Source organism: Hetaerina americana, unplaced genomic scaffold (genome assembly GCF_022747635.1).
Source record: "Hetaerina americana unplaced genomic scaffold, ioHetAmer1.1.p SCAF_6, whole genome shotgun sequence".
Taxonomy (NCBI): Eukaryota; Metazoa; Arthropoda; class Insecta; order Odonata; family Calopterygidae; genus Hetaerina; species Hetaerina americana.
Genome location: NW_027287205.1, coordinates 77716726 through 77741602, shown reverse-complemented (window position 1 = coordinate 77741602; position 24877 = coordinate 77716726). Strand labels below are relative to the sequence as shown.

At 40.3% G+C, this 24877-nt stretch overlaps 1 protein-coding gene across 3 annotated transcripts in view; it reads left to right on the top strand.

The window, feature by feature from the left end:
• LOC139695051 (lachesin-like) overlaps positions 1-24877 on the top strand; it is a 1045117-nt gene that overhangs the window by 990995 nt on the left and 29245 nt on the right. For all 3 annotated transcript variants that reach the window (XM_071593655.1, XM_071593656.1, XM_071593654.1), the window contains exons 6-7: positions 4791-4919; positions 10488-10625. In XM_071593655.1, the coding sequence (XP_071449756.1) occupies positions 4791-4919; positions 10488-10625 (267 nt within the window). The remainder of the gene's footprint in view (positions 1-4790; positions 4920-10487; positions 10626-24877) is intronic.

Here is a 24877-nt window from a genome sequence, read left to right as displayed (position 1 = left end):
ATCATTTTCTCCCCCATCCTAAGAAGAACTTAGATTCATATTCTGTGCATTAACATTTGATAATATTTTCCCTTGAAGAAACATCAGAGTTCCACTAGTACTTCAAAAATGAGTGCCTTCGTGATCTCCACGGTATGCCCTCCAAATAAATACGAGGTGTGTTCAAAAGGTAGCAGGAATTTTGCAATTTTGCATAGTGCACAATGATGTCTTACCATAAGGTTAAACGATCAATAAATATAAGAAATTCAAGGCCTTTTGCTCGAAACAATGCGAAAGAAAACGTCCGTATGACGAAACAATCTATGGTACGTTCACCACCAAGACGATGCACCTGGTCAAACCGCTCTCTGCTTGTTCGTGAATTTTTGGTCAAAAACAGCACTGTAATGAATTCTAAGCCTCTACATTTGCTAATCATGGCCCCGTGTGATTTTTTTCCCCAAAATAAAAAAATCCTTTAAAGTGCCGTCTTTTTGCAAGATTAGATTGAAACGCATCGCAGGGAAAGCTAAAAGCTAAACCGAAAATCAAGTCCAAGAAGTGTTTCGAGGATTGGAAAAAGCGCTGCCATAAATGAATAATATCTAATGGGGGGGTGGGGGTTGCTTTTAAGGAAATTACATTGATATAGATGAATGAATAAAATTCTTCTCTCATAACTCTAATTTTCGTTATTTATTGAACATACCTCGTGTATACAGATAATTGCATTCGTATGACGCCACTTTCTTCAGTACTGGAATATTCCTTTCAAATATGATGCTAGTTCACGGCGGATGTCATTAAGTCAATGCCTGCCACGATGATGATGAGGTGATGTGTATTCTTTTCTTCTGGCGAATGATGATGTTGGGTATCGGTGAACTTGCTTGTGTTCCCGATACACTGAGGCACTCCGCAAAAGACCACTCAACCGAGAAAAGAGGAATTTTTTGGAAAAGATCTAGTCAACAACTTCTTCAGCTCCCTCTAATTTTCCGGAAAATATCCGCATGCTGTTTCGCCGCGAAGTCATGAATCACGAACTTCGGAATTTTCTCCCCCAATAAATCAATTAACTCGCCAGAAGTCATGCTCTCGCTTTCAAGATATCGTGTCTAATAGCACATGCCTAGTAAGCCTTCTCATCGAAGACATATGTGCGAGAGAAAAAAAATATCGTCCCTAACCTTTCTGTTGTCATCTGTTTGCCGTATTTAAATAAGTGAAACAAAGTGATTTATCTGCTTCCATCATCCGACCTTGGCGTAATCACAGCATGAATATCATGTCTTTTGTAGTTGCAAATAGCCTTTATTAAATAATTTCTTTATTTCATTCCTATATTAACTTCTCCTCACCTTTTCAAACCACTTATTGATTATTGCGGGCCACCTTGATGCCGCGTTACATTTCCCTGGATCATGTGTAGCGTAAGCTTTAAGAAAAAATAAATGTGTGCCGAGCCACATGTAGGTTGGTCATGCCATTTTCAAATATATATTTTTTTAATCTAGCCTTATTCTGGGTGACGTTTAAACTTAGGTTTATCATTTCACCCGTAAAGTAGCGGTTGAGTTCAGTCGTAAAGGAGATCTATGAAAACCACAATCTCAACTTGCGATCAAGTGCACGCGACTACGTCGGGCGAAAACAAAAGACAGCTCACGCGGAAAAGTTACTATTTTACGTTTCGGAGAACTTTCGTGAGCCTTATTTAAGATATGAAAATGGCACGGCCCAGATTTGTGTATTTGTTGGCTATATTAGGGGGATATTCTTTTCCTCAAAGGCGAAAGCTTCCATTTATTATTTAGAACGTGTTACATTTCTCCTCTCGTGACGATCAATTATAATATGCTTCACTTTGTATAATCATCTGATATTTTAAAAACACGCTATCTCTCGCGAAACTGAAATAATATAAATAGTAATAAGACAAGGAAAATACGTACGATCCTTAAGCGATGTCCTTGCTTCTACGTCACAAGTTACTCATTTCTAGTAAATTTGTCTCAATAGCGGAGTGTCAAACGTTTGACGTAGATTCCAGACCATCTCACGTTCAGTATGCGATGCTTCGACGTATAGCCAGAATACCATGCGGTCTCCTGGGTGAGAATACCTGTATCGTTGCTGTTTGACTTGCTGACTTTTTTTAATCTTTTTATCGATAAGAGCGTTGCATTGTACGATGCGGACACTTGGTCGTTGAGTGCAAGAGGGTGAGCGTAGTCCGGAGGTTTTTGAGGAAATGTGGGCGTGTGGAGGATAACGGAAAAAGCTAAATGGACGGGTTTTAAAACAAACGAGAAATTTCTAAACATGGGCGAAAGATAGAGGGCAGCTGGGAGCAATCCAAAGGAGCCGGGGAAAAATGGATGCAGAGCACCTTTACATCTACACAATACCCCGCAAAACGCCCCAAGGGAATGTGGCGGGGGGTGTTAGAGCACAACCCCTTAAAAAAGAACGCGCCGATGCACACCCAAACAGACTAATATATTCACGGAAAACCCATTTCAACTTTTACGAATCCAAATACATATACTATCAACTATCATGCACAGGCCACTACGAATGTACCATATGTCTACGCAGCGTTAAATCTTGTATTCGCTTGTAATTTGAATGTATATAGTACTTCTTTCATGACTTCGATTTCTTATTATTATGATTCTTAATTGTCCGAGGAAAAAAAGAAGTGGCATGAGTTGATATGGAATCTCGAAGATTGTTGGTAGAATATAGAATGCTGATACGAAGTGGGTGTGAACTATTGGCTGTGAATGTTTAAGGTGCCAATTCTATAGCCAATATTGATTTTGGAGAAATCCATACCGATATTTCGGTTAACTGGGTGACCATCAACGTGAGGGAAAATTTAACATTGGGGAAGACAACAGTAGCGGAATACCGCCCGTGGTGTAGTGAATACATTAATATACACTTGTGTGTTAAAGTGGGAGGGGATGGGGAGGTAGAGTGGGCACCGGTTTTGTTGGGGTGGGAGGGGGCAATACTGGGAGAGGGGAGGGGAGAGGAAATTAGGGGTAAAGATGTGTTTCCTCTTGTACTCTGTAGCCTGTGTACTTTTCAACTCGGGAACCCGGTCGAATAAGGGACTCATGATTCTCGGTTCGATTTTCATGATTTTTTCCCTTTTGCAAGTGCATGTGCCAGCTCTCGGTGGCGTTGTGTTTCAACTGTTGGGGGTGCCGCATTAGGGATGAATCTTTGAGTGTTATAGGGTGAGAAGTTTCGTAAATGCGTTTGGCGATTGCCAAATTTTCCAAAGCATCCGTTTCTAGAGAGTGCTAATTGTTCCTTGAGTCTTGTATTCCCATTGTGTGTTCTCTGCCTAACATATGGTTTGGGACAAGTGTTGCAGTTCAGCCTTTAAATTCCGGAATTTTGCTTTTGAATCGCCTCATAAGTTTCTCTGGATGTTTAAGTTTCTGGAAATGATATTAATGTATCATTTATTTTGATATTATGCCTTTGGTAAGTTTGAATTTAAACAGAATGGAAAGGGATTCACTCTAAGTGACAAATTTTTCCATCTTATTTGGCCCGCATCTTTTAACTGCGGCCGAGTGTATTTTATGTATTTTGATTTTTTTCCGAACCGTGTTTTTTTGTGAGGGACGTTGAGCATACTGTATATAAACAATAGAAGGCTGCTATCTTTTGTTGGTAAGGGTGCTGTGAGTTAATTTTTATGGTTACCTTCCCATCCTATAAATGTCAAATTCGATTTTTCCGCCGTTTCTTACAAGTATATCTAGAACTATCATGTTCTACTTTGTGGGTGAATTTATTTTAAGTGTTTTTCATTTATTTTTCGATACTTTTTTGAATTTAGAACTTGGTTCTTTCGATATAAAGAGACGTTTCAGGCGTGATATGGTGGAATATCATGATTGATAAAAAAAATTGGCAATTTTTCACAAAATAAAATTCACCTGATGATGATGTAGTTACATTGAAACCGGTCGCATTTAATTTTATTATCTGGAAAATTGCCAATTTTTAATTAATTAATTGGTCCTTTCAATGATTGAATGTTGGCTAAAAGAATTTTAAGACGGGATAACGATTGGCTTCTTGGGCCGAGTGAAGGGGGGCAGGAAGCACATGAATTTGAAAAATATCTCATTGTAACACAGGAGTATTTATTTAGTGCGGGGTTAAGAAGAAATATAAATGCCCCAGACCTACCAGAGTCATCTATTCAGATCCATCAAAACCTAGCACCGAATTTCCTAGTTTCCGGCGTGATTTGGAGCATGGTAATCACTAAATAATTGCAATTTTTTGTAGAGATGGTTGAGGCCGATAATTGGAGAAAATCCATTTGCGAAGCACGAAGAAAGAACCAAAGACGTTGCGTGTCCACAAGAAAGAATGTAGACTCTAGAGGATTCTACAGTGTAGCGAAACTAGTCAACACAACAAATTCTTTCCTGTGAAACGCAAAGTCTATGATTATTTCTTCGTGCTTCATTGCAATTTTACACTACATTAGACTAGGCTAGTTTTAACGGATTTATTTCCGAGGGGTTTCAACTTACTATATCCTCTTAAGGGGGATATGGGCTAGGAAATGAATTAATATATATTTGTAATTATTCGATGATTTAATCTAATGTGACTGGTGGATTACTCTTAGCATATAAAAGTATGTTCGTGTGCTCGACAACTTTTTCATCCAATATGAATTCCATTCTCTGAGCGAGGCCACACGATATTATTCTTCTCCCTATGAGTTCCGTCCCCTTCATCAGAGCGTCTTTTCTTTTCCGCAGTGAATGTCATCGACGGCGAGATGATCACCGTGACCAAAGTGAGCCGCCTGCACATGGGTGCCTACCTCTGCATAGCTTCCAACGGTGTGCCCCCATCGATCAGCAAGAGGGTACTGCTTCGCGTTCAGTGTGAGTGATTGATTCTAATGATCTTTTTCTGTGTTTCCTCATTTTTGCCAAAATGTACGTGAATATTTCATGTGTCTGGGTGAAGTAGTGAAGTGGGTAGACCTCTCGTCTACTGGCCCAAAACACCCTGGTTCAATTCCGGATGGAACCTCTGTATTTTCTCAGCTGTACCCAGCTGTGTCATTTGTTCACTGCTAATATCTGGGGAAATCAAAAGGGGCACCTAACGTCCATCCCCTATTCTCATGTGTGAATTTCGCACGTTTTTTGAAAGAGGGGGGGTGAGCATGGATCTGACTCATTCACACACAGAGTGAGCATAAACTCTAATCCTACGAGGAGACCTCAAACCTCACCTAATAAAACCAATTTTCGAGTTGACTTCTGTTCATTTTTTTATTTCTTCGACACATTAAAAACACAAATTTAGAAGAGTCTTTGAACAGTTTTTACATTCATGAAGGTTCTATAAATAATTCTTTACTATATTCTTCGTAATTTTCTGTTTCCTTCACAACGTTACTTAGTGATTTTGTCATTATATCTCTTTGCACTTAAGGTACGGGTGGTGACCTAACACCCCCCGCCACACCCTCAGCCACACACCCTTGCCGTGGCTTGCAGGTATTGGTGTAGATTTATATAAAGGTACAAACAATCCCATTAATATAGCACCCGGTTGTATATGTTAACCTCATCTGCATCTACATAATACCCCGCAAGTCACCGCAAGGGCGTGTGGCGGGGGTGTTAGGTCACCACCTGTAAAAGGAAACAAAACCACATGCAATTTCGATACATCCGTACAAACCTATACCCACAGTGGCGTTTACATTCATGCAAAAATCCTTTCATTTTACACGCATGCAAACAAGCAATTATGCAAATACAACAAAAATACATAAACTATCATCTAACTAACATTTGCACCTTAGGATGCAGTAAAAAATGTATCCAATTACGTGCAAGCTAGAATTTGAAAAGTTAGAAGACAAAATCCCACTACCTCATGGGCATGCAACATACAACGGTCCTCTCCCCAAGGGCACTGGTAGGGAATATGACCCAACGACGCAGGAAACGGAAGGGTCCCATTTATGATGGGCATGTTGAATTGCAAGAACCTATGGCTGGAAATAAGGAAGCAGTTCGTCAATACTTTCGTCTGGAACATGGCTCTCTATGGTTCTGAGACTTGGAACATTGAAAAAATGGACCAGCAAAGAATGGTACTGGAGGAGAATGCTGAATATTAAATGGACAGACAAATTACGAGGAAGAACGAGGAAGTATATAGAAGAGCAGAAGAGGCTAGGACCATCTGGAGAACGCTATGGCAAAAATACCCGCAAAATTGCGGGTATTAGTCACTTTTCGCTATCATCATGACTTAAGGTGAGCAGTACGTACGCAGTGACTGCTAAAAATTAATAATTCAGTCGATCCCGTGTGTTTAAGCTCTCACCACCACTTGCCACTCCTTCATCCAGCCAATCCTTGGATTGAAATACTGATGATAATGCTGAATTGCTAGCCGCTCGTTTGCATACTTACTGGTGTCGAGTGGAATGCATGGGTTATTGATTACCAGTTGTTACAATATTATATATTAATGGCTGATGAGTCAACTATTCTTCTGCCTTATTTAATTATATTGTTTCCTACCGTTGAGTGACTTACTTTTAATTATTTTGATGTGACTTGAGAACGGTTCCAGGAGTATGGCCGCAGCCTATACAACTGTACAACACTATATTTGCCTGCCTCTGCTAACAAAAAACACAACCTGACATTGGACACTACATTATTCTGCTCTTCAATGAAGCATATTTCTTTCCTCCCTTTCTTTCATTTAACATATCTATCCTATTCCTTCCCCTTCCTCACTTGCCTAACATTCTCTCCTCCATTACAGTTTTCAGCATCCCACTGCCAGTCAATACGCCCTTCATCCATTTTTCCTGCCTCCAGGAAATACCAACATTGATAATGAATGTCCATATATTTGATCTCATTTCTGTTAATGTTTTCCATTTTTTGTAATATCCTTATTTCAAAAGACTCCATCATCAATTTTTTTCTCTAAGGCCAGGCTAAGAATTCACACGGTGCTATACATCATATTAAAGTGCTTATAATCTCCTTTTTACGTAGTTTATCAATGATCCTGACATCTCATCCCTCCTGTTTGTAAAACTGTACTTTACTGTACTAATTCTTTATTCAATATATTTTGTGACTTTTACTGATACTATTGCTGTCCAAAATCCTGCTCAACTAACGAAGGCTTACTGTATTCCGTATGGGCCAGTATGACCGGTATGCACTGAAGGAGCCTGGACTCCTTAGGTCTTCCTTTCAGGGAATAAAAATTAATATAGTTAACGGGTGCAATTATAAAATTACGGGATGTATTTTAAACAGCGTAAAAATCATCCACCTCGACCAAGTTGAGTTTTTCACTGTGGAATTGTCACCTTCGTCTGCACAACTGAGAGCGACTTGTCTAAATTACGTTTTGCGGAAGGTCACACAATTCCTCTGAATCATTCAACGGATTCAATGCGTGTCAGTGGAAAGGAAAAATATAAAGTAAGGCGAGCATACCTAGTGGTCAAAGTAGGATAGAAACTGGGCAATTAATCAACGGTATGGAGACCTAAAACGATTTTCAATTGTCCCGTTCAACAAGATATTACTCACCGCGAAGCCCTTTGGGAAGTTTATGCTAATGTCGACATGAATTGGAGAGTATGCGAAAAGTTAAATAACTCTCGGCCGGAATGTGGAAAAAGAATATCTTTTGAATCCCGTTTTTAATTTATTCAATCAACGCTTAAATCTCCATTAATTTAAAATCCTAGCTGTGAAATATTAAAATATATTCACGGAGTGCAGACAATCGTCGGATAAGTTAATGGATGGATGAATCCCATAACGAGCTAACATTCATCAGTACCAATTAATTTCACCCGAAATGATTATTTATCGGCATTACAAAATAAAACTCTTTAATTAACAATTTCCAATTGGTAATCCGATTAAATAATGTTATAAAACTTCCATGCGGCACAATTGAAATTTTTAATGGACTAAATTATTCCGTAATCTCCTTTTTACTGCTCTTGAATGGAAAATTGGAAGAAAAAATATTTGGCGGTGATTTGAGGGGTTTTGTGACCATATTTTGACGTGCCAGATCAGATTTACAGCTACCTTTTTCGAATCTCAGGTCACATTTAGTCAATGTATGTAAAATAATGAATAGGATTTAACTTCGATTTTAACGAATGCGATCCACTCGAACGAAGATACAAAGTTAATGAAAAATATACCAATGAAAGTCTTGAAAAACAATTAATCACTTGGATTTTACTACTTACATGCCATTAACTTACGGAATCGTAAACGTTTTGTACAAATCCCAGGGACTCTTTAAATCAAAAGTCGATTGAAACCTCAAAGAAAGGGAAAAAATTATCAATATTAAATTTGCAGTCACGTCACGTCTACGAATCAATTATAGGAGCGAATTAGTACGCCTATTTGAACACATTTATTCAAAGCAAACCTTCAAAACTAATAAGATATTCCCTCAAAAACCAATGAAATTCTAATAAAAACAGACTAATTCAAGCATTAAAAGCTATTTGAGTATTCATCATTCCGAAATATATTCATATTTATTAGCCAGAGGTCATTAATGTCAAAAGATTGAATACATGTTAATAATATCAGCGGAAAATTTTCAATATTCATTAAGTCAAATGTGTATCTTTCTTGTTTTAGGCACACATATCAAAACGAGGTTATACAGTTTTCGCAAAAGAGGAGGGTCAAGTTTAATATTCAAATAGAGGGGCAAAAACTAGAGCAGGTGCATATGCTTACCTATCTGGGAAGTGTTTCAAATAAAAATGGTCAAAGTAGTACGTACATAAAACAGAGAATTACGTTAGGCAAAGGAGCAGTCACGGAAGGAAAAAAACGATGACAGGAACGTTGAGTTTGGGTGTTAAGAAAAGACTCGTTAAAAATTTGACATGGAGCGTGGCTATGTACGGAACGGAAATATGGTTATTGAAGCAGGATGATAGGCGTAAATTCAAGGCTTTTGAAATGTGGTTGTGGAGAAGGATGGAAAAGGTGAAATGGACCGAAAGGAAAACAAATGAGGAAGTACTTGGTATGGTGGGCGAGGACAGAGGTTTGTTGGAAGAAATCCTATGGAGGCAGGAAAAGTGGATGAAGGGGGATTGACCGGCAGTGGGATGTTGAAGACTGTAATAGAGGGGAGAATGTTGGGCAAACGAGGAATTTCCACATTGTCGCACTGCGTTTCCCACCTTTCTAATTTCACCTTATTAGCTTCTCGTTTCAGTTTATCATTCAGCTCTTTTTATATCCATCTTCCATGTAGTTTTTTGCTTAAAATCTCATCTATCTTTCAAATTATCTCCTTTTCAACCCATGTTTTTCTTGTCTTTTTCCAATCTTCCCATTTTTTGTAGTACCTAGCTCCTTTTCCTCAATCATAATTGTCTCTACCGCTGGCTAATACTCCTTTTCATTTCGGTTAATGCCTCTACATTCGCTTTCCTTAACCATCTTCCCTGCATAATGTTTTTTATTCGGACACAATAGTAAAAAAAAATTAATTTTTATCCGGATCCACATCGGCTCCCGAAAAAATGTTTGAATATATCGCGCTGTTCTGCACCCAGCTATAACGTAGTCTCACTGATACCTTTCTGAGTCTCCCGACATTTTTCATGCATACCTGTGCCTTTTGTGGTGTCTTAACCATGCATTTGTTATGATTAACCCGTCTCCTGCAGAATTCCATTACTTTCTCCCCGCGGTCATTCCTCGTTTCTAAATGTCTACCATTTCGTTCAGTATGACAGCCACCCTTCGTTGGCTCTCGTCCCCTCCGCTGTATATTGCTCTAAAAATATCAATACAGTAATCTACACTATCCTTCCATCTCACCTCGCACAGCACTAAAATAACTACTCGACACACGGTCATTGGATCGAGTCCCATAGTTGCCAGGACTAATTTTCTCAATAGTGCTCATTATGAGATTCTTGGAAAAAATAATTGAGGTTGTTTCCCGTGGCGTTCCTCAATAGTGGTCTTCCTCTATAGCAAATATTGTTGATACCGCCAGCACAGCTCTAGGGATTATCGGAATGCTTAAGCCACCACGTCAAGTGTGTAGTCCATGGGAAGGGGATAAGAACAGAGGAGTAGGGAAAATTGTGTAAGACAAAGACGTTTATACAAAGAGAAAAGAAAATGACAGTGACGTTGAGTGAGGTTGTTAAAAAACTTGTTACATCTTTGATGTGAAGGGTGTCATGGGAACATTATTATTAATGTATGAAAATATTCGCAGGATGGAGACTTTTGAAATGTGGTTGTAGATAAGGATGGAAAGGAGGGAATGCAAGCAAGAAAGTGATTGGCACGGTTGAGAGAGGGGATTTCATATGCCGTTAAAGATTACCTCCACATTTTAGCCCTCTTATGATAGTAATTCTTTTCAATACTTCCATTTTCCAGTCCCGCCGATGCTGTGGATTCCAAACCAGCTGGAAGGGGCGTATATCGGGCAGGACGTAGCTCTGGAGTGTCACACGGAAGCATATCCTACTTCAATCAACTACTGGACCACAGAGAGAGGGGACATGATCATCTCTGGTAAGTTGAATCGATCCAAAACTAATTTCACACCGTCGGATCCACTTTGCGCCGTGCACGTGTTAAAAATGCGAGCGTCACCGATTCCATCGTCGAGCTATGCGCTAAAGTTCGCGAGCGTTCGGGCTGGATTTCGCTATCGGTCGCTCGCTAAATTGGATTTCCCATCAATTTATGACGAAATGGAGATCGGAGCGGCAATAATCCTCCAGGCAATGCAACAAATTTTCCCTCTCTCCTTCGTGTAGCCGGCGGCCGCTTTACCATGAGGATATGTCCCGAATAATATATCAAAGGCAATGGTCTCTGAAGAAGACGCCTAATTCGAAGGATTTCGAAATTATTCCAATGGGAAATCCATTTGGAAGAACGAAAGTTACGAAAATTGTCACTGTTGACATTGCAATTCTTTCTTTCATTTTTGGGCAACCTTAATGTGCAATTATTTTATCCTTGTGGCGCGCCTTTGGTTTTTAATTCTTTCCTTTGAACAAGCGCCATTTGTCTCTTCAAGAGAAGCGGAGTTAAATTATAAATACACGTAAATTATGTATACATAGGGCATACATATATATATATATTGACGAAAGGTAGTCCATGCAGCAGCGTGTGTTCCTCAGTGAGGCGGCTGCAATGGCGTCTGACCCCAGTGGGGCGGCCAGCAAGTTATGGTGTCACGTTAAAAACACTATTGAGGAAGGCAACGTGAAACCACCTCAATTATCATTCCCAAGATTTAAATGATGGACAATACAGAGATTTTGAGTCCCGGAAATTACGGGGCTCGGCCCAATCGGCCGTGTGTCGTACCCGGCAGCGGGGGAGACAAGGCTTCCGCGGTCGTTATCCCACGAAACCCTTTCAAGGGAAAACGTAGCTATGTACGGCGCGAAAATATGGTCATTGAAGCAGGAGGATAGACGTAGATTGGAGGCTTTTGAAATGCGGGTGTGGAGAAGAATGGAGAAGGTGAAATGGACAGAGAAGAAAACAAACGAGGAAGTACTTGGTATGGTGGGCAAAGAGAGGGGTTTGTTGGGAGCAATCTTATGGAGGCAGGAAAAGTGGATGAAGGGGGTATTTACCGGCAGCGGGATGTTGAAGACTGTAATTGAGGGGAGAATGTTAGGCAAATGAGGAAAGGGAAGGAACAGGATAGGGATGTTGGACGGGATGAAGGGAGGAAGAATGTACACAGAGATGAAGAGGGACCTGATATAGAGTAGGATGATGTATTTTTTGTTTTGTTAGGAGAAATTAAATGTTTGTTTGGTAGTTGTGTCCATCCAAAAAGCTACCTTAACCGGTAGATTACGTTTAAAAAAAATGTTTGTTTGGTAGTTGTGTCCATCCAAAAACCTACCTTAACCGGTAGATTACCTTAAAAAAAATATATATATATATATATAATTTGCTTTATTTGTTGCCCGCCTCAATTTATTATATATATATAAATATTAATAAATATATATTTATATATAAATTGAGAGGCGGGCAACAAATAAAGCAAAAGAAGCATGGTGGAAACGTGGTGGATATATATATATATATATATATATATATATATATATATATATATATATATATATATATATATATATATATATTACATACCTGTGTGTACATATATAAAGGAAGGATTTCTAAGTTATGGAACATGGAAAACTCGTTTACTCAACGCCGACGCAAGGATGAATTTTAGCCTGGAAGGCAGGTACTCAGCCATATGATAACCTTTTTGTGGATTTCTGTGTTCGTTTTCGTTCTATCACTTGAGAGGACAAAAATACCTTCACTCATTTCGGAGAATGAATCTCCAGTTAAATGTCAGGATTAGATCGTCCGGTGGCAGGGTTCCCAAAGAGTTGAAACGCAGGAGGTGAATGTAGGTAGAATGAAGCTGAAGGAATCGGTATATTGTCTGGGGGATTGTATAATGCGAGGGGTGTCCCTGAGCAGGAGTACAGGACGGCATTGGGGACTCCGGGTGCAAGAGAGGATTGAGGGAGTGGCCGGGGCCAATGGAGGCAGGCAGGCCACTGTATGGCTGAGAGCCCTGGAGTCGCAAGGGTGCTCGAGGAGGCCGGCGGTAAGTATAGGGAGGGTCTCGGTAAGGGATGCAGTGTGGCCCTGGGTGGCAATAAATGGTCCGGGATACGGAGAGCCAGGGCACAAGGACATGACGGCCCAGGGGGAGGGTGAGGTGGGACTAGGACCAGAGGACCCTAAGGGTCTGCTAGGGCTCGGGAGAAAACGCTAAAGATTTAGGTGGGGTCCCACGGATTAGATAGGGCAGAGGCCCCTGAGGCAGGTCGGCTGGGGCACTTGGGACTCTGTGAAGAGAATGGGTAGATTTTATAATTTAAGTGAGATCCGGAAACTTGTATTCCTGAAGATCTTCAACATGATCAGGAAAATAATGTTGTAGTATTTGGGTTATTTAATTCCTAAATCGAGGCTTAAAAACAACGTACCTTCGTATCAAATGCAATATTTCTCCTTTATATTAATATTTGTTTAACTATTGTATGAATGGAAAAAAATGGTATGCTAAATTTATTGGAAATTCATGATCAAAAACACCAAACATAGCATCGTGTTGGATACAGTATTTCAGTCATATTTGATTTTTTTCCCTTAGATATTCATTGAATGATGGTCTAAGATGCATAGTGCAACAAGGTTCGTGTTTTCTTTTCAAATCGTTGTCCATTAACGTCCTTTATTTTCACATTATTTTGCTTCAAATGAATTTACATCATAACTTCAATTTTCGCTCATATTCAACGGAATTAAAACTGTAGTTAATGAAATACTATAATATATGGCTGCGTAGGTTTTCACGGCGGTGGTTTGAAGTATTCTGCATTGACGGGTTTCACCGCGTCGTTGTTTGATTCAGACAACTTCGGCGAAACTGTTGTCTGAATCAAACAACGACGCGGTGAAACCCGACAATGCAGAATACTTCGAAATACTATAATGTTCAAATTTAAGTATCTGAGAAACATAAAATACCAGACAACTACTAATATGGCATCTGTGGAACAATACATACGCTACTTTTCATTCGTCCTCCTGTCGACAAATAATATGATATTTTTGTTGAAACTCCAGGCAGATACTCTAGTCAGTCAGTAATCAAGACTTGAGGAGTTTAATCTGTGGAATTATAAGGCGCTGTCAATCAATTAGCGTCGAATATTCTAATATTCATATGTTCCGTAAATGGCTCAAAATTACTACTCCAGCCAATAAAAGGGGTTCGATTATGTTGGTCAAAGGGAGGCGCAACTGACTAGTTTTTTCTTAAATGAAGATGCATGGAATTTACTCTTCGCGATTCATTAAATATTGACCTACCTCTCTTTTTGGGGTGAATTTTTGGTTGACTATTTTTCGCAAACTTAAACTTGGTGTTCTGCACTTCTACGTCATACCATAGTTTTAATCAAAATTCCTTCGCCGCTGTTTGAGCTCGGAAAGTTTTTCAGTTATGATTTGCATAGGATTAAGCGATGGAGAGAAGTGATTGGTATAAAGTCAAGGGCTAGCAAAATAATTGAAAAAAAAACTCTTGATCAATATGCATCGATTGCAATTCAAAATATTAGTGCTTTCACGAGGATGAGGGAATTAATGACCGGGGCATTTTGCAAAAAAAATGTAAAGAAAGAGCTCATTAAAACTTCATAATAGAGTGTAGTTATGTACGGCGCTAAAAAACATGGTCACAGAAGCAGGATGATAGGCGTAGATTGGAGGATTGGGGGATAGGCGTAGATTGTTAGGGTGTGGGGAAGGTGAAGTGGACTCAGTAAAGAACGAGGGAGTGATAGTGAAGTGAAGTGGCATGGTGATGCATTTGACGCTATGTACCACCAAGATCTGCAACGGCGGTGCCTCCAGGCAGGCTCGTGCCCAAACCCATCTGCAACGCTCTTAATCGTCGCCGCGTCAAGCAGCACTCGACTCATAGCCGAGTCCGCCCTGCGGATAAGGCCGGGTATAGGCACGACGCTTCAGCGCCATTCTCTCTCACAATTATCCTATCTCCATTAGGAGATAGGATAGTTTCGAGAAATCGAAAAGAGACGGTAAGGGTTTAAGCAGGGCATATTGATTGGCAGTGGGATGTTGAAGACTGTGAGAGAGGGGAGAATATTAGGCAAACGAGGAAGGGGATGGAATAGGATAGGGGTGTTGGATGGAATGAAGGGATGAAGGAAGTGTACAGAGATGGAGATGGACTTCCTACTGTAGTGCCCTGATTTCAAATCGTGTTTTTGGCTAGGAGAGGCAAAGAAATGTTTATTTGTACCGTTATATTGCCTTTGTCATCCAAAATTCTTACAAGGTAGGATACCAATAATAATCATGTTTTTGTCTTTGCTTTGGAAATGTATCTACCCTATTCTGAATATTTTATTCATTTGTCTGGACAAATTCGCAGGCATGAGGGATCGAGGGATTCCGAGTCCCCTAAGGCAATATACGAGGCCTGTCCAACAAATACGCGAACTCAAACCATAAAAACTTTATTTGGCAAATTTAGTCTACTTCGATTTTGACCCCTTGAAAGTACCCTCCATTCGTTGCTATGCAGTTATTCCATCTTCTTTTCCACTGTTTAAAGCACCCTTGGAAGTCCTCGGCAGTCAGGCTTTTTAGTTTTCACCTGAAAGAGTAGGAGTATGTCGAATATTTTAAAATAAGTGCAGTGCCCAGTTAAGGATTATACATCAAGATGAAGAAGGATGGCTATGTGGGCCATAGTTCACTTAACATTCCATTTAGATTAACTTATACGATAAGATAATCTTAACTTGATGAGAGTTGAAAAAGAAATTACCCACGCCCCTGCGTCCGGGATCGATTCACCTCAAGGAATTACATTTCTCTCGCATTGATGAAAGGTAACTTTGAATTAGGCCCCGCTTACGTCAAATGACACATTCATTTTCGGGTAACGCGACCTCAAGTCATAAAACAGGATACAAGTTGAAGAAGCCCTTGTCCAGAGTTTTTTATTTCAAAACTTGAACTTCCCTAACTTTAAAGATCATATTAAAACTAGTTCTTTAGAAAACTTTGCAGTATTTCATCACAATTTGAATGATTTAGAAAAACTTTTACACTAAGTGCGACAGGTAAAATATTCCCGCAAACTCGGAATTCTTGAGGATCCTCATTGGGGTGTGATAGAACGAAGAAAAACGACTTCCTTATTTGCAACTGGGTAAGATGGAACCCTCCACCTCGTCTCCCCGTTGGGCAGGGGGGAACACAGGTCAAGGGAAAGGAGTAGAGTGGATGACGGTGGTTGGGAAAATGGATCTATTTCGTATAACCTGAAGGAATGTGCGTAGGAAACAAACATTCGAAAAAATGGTTGATGCTCGAAGAACAAAGAAAGAAGAATTGATGAAGAATGAAGAAAGATCGAAAAAATTGGATTAGGTACAAGTTTATTCCAGATATTTTGAAGTTGCAGATATTTTGGGAGATGGAATTTGATTGAAGGTTTGCCTTTACTCAGTTAACATAAAAAGATTCAACAATTTAATCTAGTTATTTGAGGAAATATTGACTCATTTTTTTGCCTACTAACATTTCTTAATTGAATGTTTGCATTGCAATAACTACATCATTAAGAAGTTAAGGACATTTTACTGTGGGAAAAAAGTGCTTAAATTGCAGAAGCCTACCAACCCTCTTGGCATTAAGAAGAAATTACCAGTAAAAAGGTTTGATAGTATTTTTAAATACTTCAAAATTATAAAATAATAATTGTTAATGCAGCAAAGAATCAACGGAATAAATGAGAAGTTTCGATATCCATCGTTAAGCGACTCATTTGCTAAAATATTTGTTATCATGTGTTTTTGTACGAGAATTGTTACCAACTGTGCCACAACTGCATTTATTAGTCGATTCGACTGATAAAGGAAAACAAATGAAGAAGTTATCGGTATGGTGGGGGATAAGAGGGAATTGTTGGGATACATCCAAAGGAGGTAGGAAATATGCATGGAAAACATCTTGATTGGCGATATGATGATGAAGACTGCGGCAGAAAGGAGGATGTCATGCAAGCAAGGACGGGTTGGGAATAGTATGGCGATGTTGGACGGAATGAAGGGAGTAAGGAAGCAGACGGAATTGAAGAGGGTCTTAATGCAGTGTTGAAGTTCAGAATATGTGTGTTTTTGTCGAATGTAGAGATGTTATCTGCGATCATTGGAATGTAGATCATGCAGTAGACGCTCTAAAATAATAAAAAGACTGATCTCATATCTATTGCTATAGGAGTGAGAATGAACGAGGGATAACAAATTTGTATTTTTTTCCATCGCTATTTCTTGCCACATATCAACCCTCGATGCCATTCCTCGCGTCTTGACCTCACACCAGCGTCACCAAATCTCTTCGTCTCCGATCGCTAGTGTTGGCATTGAAGAAAACGGCATCCGCGACGTGCCCTCGCGCACGCACTGAGGAGAAGGCCGATCCAACCTCCTCTTAACTCGGGTTGGAATTCGAGTCTTCCTTTTGCGAAACCCTCCCCCCTATTTCCTCCCCCTATTCCCTCTCCCATTCCCACCCTCCCTCGCAGCGGCGAATCGCCACTCGCGCACGAAAGCAAACAAAATTCCTTTTTATGTCCTCCCCGTCCCCAGAAAGACGTAAATATTTAAAATCTGGGTCTCATTTGGCATCGAGCACACCCTTTTCCCCCGTGGAGGGGGCTGGGAAAGGAGAGGGGGAAGGGGAGGGGGGTGAAGAGGAGCGAGGGATGAGAGGAGGCGGGGTCGGACGGGAAGGGGAGGGACGGATTGGAGCGCACGCGGGAGGAAATAAATTGGAAAGGTAAAAGGGATTGAGTATTGAATTCGGGAGGCGGGGGGAGGGGGCGAGGGGATTGAAGGAGACTGGGAAGGAAGGGCAACATCGAGAGCCCGATTGAAAAGGGGGGAGGGAGTGGTGGGGCGGAGGTTGTCACATTAAGTCCTTTGAGGGACTTCGAGCGAGCAACGGGTACAGGGTCATTATATCAGATCATACCCCTAAAAGACCTTTCAATTTGAAGTTATTCCTAATGGAAGAACTCCCTAAACATACGCATGCTATGTAGGTCGAGATCAGTATATGGTCAGTAAATTTTCTCTCACTGATGAAGTTGGTTTTTGCCTCTTATATATTTGATATGAGAGTCGCTTTTTATTTTGCGTGTGTTCTTTGACTGTGTGTGTAGATTTTGAAATTATAGCGCTCTACAATTAAACAATTTTGGACTTTTCTCTTACACACACGAATATATGTATAAATTTTTTCTTAATTGTATTTATATATACGGTATGGTGGGCGAAGAGAGGGGTTTGTTGGGAGAAATCCTATGGAGGCAGAAAAAGTGGATGAAGGGGATATTGACCGGCAGTGGGATGTTGAAGACTGTAATAGAGGGGAGAATATTAGGCAAACGAGGAAAGGGAAGGATCAGGATAGGGATGTTGGACGGGATGAAAGGAGGAAGAAAGTACTCAGAACTGAAGAGGGACCTGATGTAAAGAAGGGTGTTTTGTTTTGTTGAAAGAAGAAAATACAAGAATCCAAGAAGTGAGAGTGAAGAAGTCCTCTTTAAACAGTTGCGGAACCAGGTCATACGAGAGTGCAAGGAGGCAAAGGAAGAATGGAGAGAAAGCTGTTGCGAGGAAATTAATGACAAAATGAAAAAGGGAAATAGCGAGATGGCTTATAAACTAGTGATGAGGTAATACGGGGAAAGAAAAACAAAATCGCAAAACATCTGATAGGTATGATAGGTAAAGACAATCGGGGTCCGCAGATATTAAGAAGTGAATTCGACAGAGTCGTAGTAGACCTGAGAAACAACAAGGCACAAGTATATGACAAAATAAACGGTGAAATAACCAAGGCATTCGGAGTCAAAGTGAAGGATGCCCTCAATGGAATAATCAAAGATAGCTGCGACAGCGGACAGATACCAGAAGACTTCGAGAAAAGTATAATAATTGCAATACCGAAGAAACCGAAAGCAGGTAAATTCGAAGACCACAGAACATTGAGCCTGGTGGGTCATGCATTAAAAATCTTTACTCGGATAAATAGCCGGAGAATTGAAGGAAGGATAGAAGGAAACCTCTCAGAATACAAATTCGGATTCAGGAAAAACTGAGGAACAAGAGAGGCAATTCTCAGCTTGAGAGTTCTGGCCGAGAAAATGAGACACGTAAATAAACCATTATATGTGGCATTCGTGGACTTGGAGAAGACTTTCGACAACGTCGAATGGAACAAGATGCTCAAGATACTAGAAGCGCTTGGATTAGACTAAAACGACAGAAGAATTATCCATAACCTCTACAAGAATCGGGTTACAACAATTCAAACTAAAAATGGCAGGAAAATGGAAAGTCAAAAGAAACAAAGGAGTAAGGCAAGAATGCACTCTCTCGCCAACAATTTTCAGCGTATACCTGGAAGAGGCAATAAAAGAAATACAAGAATTGGGTATCAAAGGAGTCAAGGTAAATGGAGAAGAAATCAACATGCTTCAGTTTGTAGATAACATTGCAGTAGTGGCGGAAACTCAAGAGCTGCAAGCAACTCTAAGTTCTATGGATAGTGTACTGGGTGAATATAATATGAGCATCAACGAGAAGAAAACTGAAATCCTTGGAGGTGGAAGCGAGAAATTTTGCTAAATTATTTGTGTGTAAGTTTTTGTGTGTGCTTACGTGTGTGTGTGTATGTATAAAACATTTTAACTGATCGACCCGAAGTTCAGTTTGGTAGTTGATGGAGAAAGAGGTCACCAAGTACTAAACTAAACAGAGTGTAAAATTCACAAATCATGGAAAGGGGGGGGTTCCCAGGAAGATCATAGATGGATTTCTCCTAACAATTCCCTCCCCTCACCCACCGTAATTTACTTCCTCATTTGTTTTCCTTTCTGTTCACTTCACCTTTTCCATTCTTCTCCACACCCACATTTCAAAAGCCTCAAATCTACGTGTATCATCCTGCCCCCGTTATTCCGCGCCCTACATAATAACTACGCTCAATATCAAAGTTTGGTGGAGCTTTTTCTTAACATCCGTACTCAACGTCCGTGTCATCAATTCCCTCCTCCTTGTGGAAGCCTCAACCAGCCTGTTCAACCTGCTCTAGTTTTTGCCCTCCTATTTCTATGTTAGCTTAACCGTTCTCCTTCTGGAAAACCGCAAAACCTTTACTTTATTTACATGTATATTGATTCGCATCCCATACCTATCGCACTGAATTTCCAATTAACTCAGCATTGCTTGCAACCCCTTGGCTGACTGATAAATAAAAGCTTGGTCACCAGCGAACCTAATTGATTCTATCACTTCCTAGCCGGTTTTCATTCCCTCCTCCAGTTATTCCCATGCCACTTGAATCATTTCCTCTACATATACGTTAAACGGAACCAGTGATCATGGATGCCCATACCTTACTCCTCTTCCTGCCCATCCGGACTCTCCGTCCCCCCCCCCGCACCTGAGCAGTCTGTGAACTGTGCAAGTTGCACATAATTCTCCCGTCCCCCCAATCTAATCATATTTTCCGTTCTGCACTCATTAATTGTTCAAAATTCACTCTGTCAAACGCCTTATTAAAGTCTACGAAACAGGCAAATACGTCCTGATTGTATTCTATATTCCATGTTCCTCTCTATTAGTGACCTCATTACTGCAATGGCATCACGCGTACCTCTCCCCTTCCTAAACCCAAATTGATCATCCCCTAAGTAATCATTTGCTCTGTTCTCCATTCTCCTGTTGATCGTCCTGAGAACCACTTTAGCTGCGTGCGAAATCAAACTTATCGATCTGTAGTCCTCACATACTGCACCCTTTTACTTTTTTGGAGTGGTAACTAACACTGATATGACGAAGTTTTCCGACCAAGTTCCTCTCTCATAAATGCTACGAGTTAGTTCATTGAAAATATTCCTCCCACGTTCTCATAAACATTTAAGGAATATTGCTTCAAAGGAATATTGTCCTCAGGGCTTATTTGATTTCATCTCCCTTAATGCCCTTTCTATCTCACCGTTGAGTACGTCTGAACCTAAGTTATCATCATCTACACCATACTCTCTTTTTATTTCTAACCTTGCTGTTTTGATTTCTTTGCTGAACAGCTCTTCTATATATACCTTCTATCTCTCTTGGATCTTTTATGGTCCAATTAACATTTTCCCTGAATTATCTTACTTCTTTGCCTTTCTCGGGAGTTATATGCTAATATTTAAAATAATATTTGTATGCGGGTAGGAATGGTATTTACTTCATCCTCTACGAAAGTTGTTTGGGTTGACCCCGATCAGTTGCTTCCTCCAGCTCGAGTGACCCTCGAACGACTGCGGAGTAAAACCAGCAAAAGAGGAAGAATCCGGACAAACCACAGAATCGAAATCGAAGTGCAGAGGAAGCGACGTAAACCAATCATGTATCCTAACGGATTAGTCTGGATGTAATGCGATCGCCAACCAGCGCGAATGGCTTTTCAGACAAATGATAGGACCGGACGTAGTTGTGTGTTCCGACGCGACTATCAACTTGGGACTACTTTAAGTTTGGCAAAATAGACTCCGCCGTCGAATTACCCAGAAACTAGTCGACCTTGCGAGTTCCAGTGCTTCTCTAACCATCGATACACACAGTCTCGCAGTCTTCAATATTGATAGCTAAGCTGTTTTAAACCAACGAGGATCGATAATCCTCAAACATTTGGAGAGGATTTTCTGCCATAAAACTCTTTATAATATGTTATTTACACTCCCCTGCTTTAAAATTAGATGTATTTTCAATCTATTAGAAACATTTGTTAGGTCTTTTTCTTGCTGTTATGTTCTTGTTATAACTGAAATAGATGTAGAAATTCAAATTATTTACATCTTTCTAATGAATCTGTGCCTTTCTAATGATCTTTCTAATGCCTTTTAGTTTACTCGTCAAGTGAATTGAAACAGTTCCACATCCTACCTTGTGTACTTGGATAAACATATGCATAAATAAAATACACTTGTTTATTTTCCACCCGTTAATTTTATATTGCGACTGCAGTATCAATGTAACTGCATCATTTCCAAGACAATGTTTTCTATTGCCCGTTTCAAAAGTACATGGTACATAAATGTATGTTAACATCTTGGTCGACGGTACATAATAAATTGTGAGGAAAATTACTAAGTATATTCTGTTAATAATTGTGAAATTCCACAGAGTTACACCAGATATCATTTATTCACTTCACTGCATGCATGTATTCTTTAAGTCCTTCAACTTCCGCCGCAAAGACTCCGCCATAGTACATCCCGGAAAAATGTTGAAGTAGTCTTTGCAAAGAATTAATTGCAAACCAGTGAAAATCTTCGAAGCTGAAAATCAATATCATAGAGCGTGACGTCAATCAAAAATATACCACGTCACATATCCATGGAAACCGGTCGCGTATTACTAACCGTTAATTTGATATTGCGGACGGATTTTTAGCCATGAATAGTTAGATATTCTATCTTAAGGCTACATTATGATCTTTATTTCATGCTTTCCGTGATTGCGTTGAATAATTTTCTCAAAAGTATTTTTTTTCAGGCGGACACCATCTGCTCCATAAATAAATTAACCAGACTTAGGTTGTAAACGCCAGTAGAGCCCTCATTTGAACTATAAAACGTAAATATATCTGTTGCAAAGTGACTAATACAGTATCAAGAATTGTTTTACTCAAACAAGAAAATGAAGAGGGTAATCCAGAAAGTAAGATATCGAATTTTTTTTAGAAATATATAGAATCGTTTTACTCGTAGTTCGATCAGTTTTCTAATCAATTTTCTTCTTAATTATTTATTAGCAGTGGACTTCTGACTTAGGGTAGGGTTTCGGATGGACCCTTCACATGGATTTACTCTTTAAGTTAAATTTTAAATAAAATATCCTCAAATACCATGCTAAACACAGTAGACCATTCTTTGGGTCCGCATGCTTTCTCCCTCCCTTAACCCTATCTAAGTTGTGTTTTTTCCTCCATCTACCTCGCTTTCCTAATGTTCTCCCTTCTCTTACCGTCTTCCGAGACCAATTGCACCTCATTTACTTCTGCATCTTCTTCGAATTTCTCCTCACAGCCGTCTCTTCCCCTTTTATGCCTAGCACTGCATCGATTGTTTTCCTTTCCGTCCATTCAATTTTCCCCGTTCTCTTCCAAATCCACTTTTCAAAAGTCCTTGGTCCACTTTCTTTGTCTAAAAGAAAAAAAATCATAGTTTTTAATCGATATAGCCTTTCATCAAATGGCCATCATCTTCGGTAATATATCCTTAGATTGGTGAAGAGCAGATCTCGCGACTATCGTTGCCTATATACTGGTAGGTGTCCTTTTACCGATGCATTCGATCATTGTGATTTGTGCCCTGCCATTCATTGTAGTTGATATTGTTCCATGACATATGGCTGATAACATTATTTTAGTTATTAGCCTATCGTTTAAGGTTTGTTTTGGATGGGTCCAGACTAACTACCGCTGCATTTACAAGCCTCGCCTAAGAAGACAAATCTCAATACCCGGCACTAAACCTTCATTTTACATTCATTCTCCCTCCCTCCATTCCACCCAACCTGCCCATTCCCTTCCTCCCCTCACCTCGCTTGCCTAACGTCCTATCCTCTCTCACAGTCTTTGACACTCCCAGTTATTTTCAAAGTGTAAAAATCATTCACCTTGACCAGAGTCCCGGTCAAATCGAACTATTTTTACCCTTTGAAATTGCTACATTGTAATGCGCATTAGAGGATGGCTCTGCTTAAAGTTACTGCCGCGGTATTCCCTGCAGTTCCTTTGAATTACCCAGGTAATATTGGCAAAAAAATTGGCATGTGTTTCCGTAAATGCGACCTCCTCATTGCACCAGTCTACGTGATTTATGATGGTTTGACTAGGAATCGGCTACCATGCCGGTAGGAATAAGTTGTAAACAAGGAAAGATACGAAGGCTCATGGTGGGAGTTAGGGGACCCACCAACAGGGGGGAGGGGGAGTGAAAAATGGGGGAGGGGTCTGTTTGGGAAGAGGTTGGTTTTGGTCCAGCTGCAAGGGTCCCCCTTGAGAGCACCTTCCTTCCTTCCCTCCCCACTGACTGGCACAAACCCGCACCACTCCGCCCACCTTATCCGTCGCTGTCCATTATTTACACGGCAGCCGAAGATGTAGCGAAAAACTCCACTGGCCGGAAAATGTCCCCCCTCTTCGTCCTCCGCCTCACATTCTCTCCGTAAGCCTCCTCACTCCGCGCGAGAGGGCTCGCCACTTTTCCCTTCCGCAGACCGAGAAAGTTCCCCCAAGAAGCAAGGAGACGCGAGGGAGCACATTGAAATGTATAAAAGGATATTGGATAAGGGATCATCTTTAATCATTGTTGCTAGATTGATACATTTGGTAATGATCACTTTTTCCATCCTTCTCCAAACCCACATTTCAAAAGCCTCCAATCTCCGTCCATCCTCCTGCTCAGTGGCCATGTACATTGAATATACATTGAGCAACACCGGCGATAATGGACAACCTACCTTACAACCAACCTTCTTTACACTACTCATCCGGTCTCTCCGCCCTCCAGACTTCCTCCCACATTTTCCTAAACCTTTTAGCTGTTCCGCAGGAATGTTCGTTACCCCCACGGCCTTATCTGATTTCATCCCCCTTAATGTCCATTCTATCTCATCTTCGAGTATGCCAGGATCTAAGCTATCTTCATCTATGTCATATTCTCTTTCTAAGCGTGTTGGTATAAGTTCTTTACCATAAAATTCTTCTTTATAATCCTTTCGTATCTTTTGGATCTATTCTGGATCAATTATTATCTTACCCGACTTATCTCTAACTGTTAGCACAGAGCCTCCCTTCTTACTTCCCGAAAGTGATTTAACCTTGCTGTAGAGCGCACCAATTTCTCCCTTTCTCTTCAAGCTTTCCATATCCTCGGCCTGTGTCTTTCGTCTTTGCAGCCGCCTCCACCACGCTTCTTTTGCTCTATTTGTAACCCGTCTCGTTTTATAATTTAACTCTCTGTACTTCCTTCTCCCTAATGTATAAGGTATTTATATGCTTCCATTTCTTTCTCTCATCCATATTTATAATCATCTCATCCGTGATCCATGGTTCCCTTGCCCTTTTCCATAAACAGTTCGTGTAGTTTAATTTGC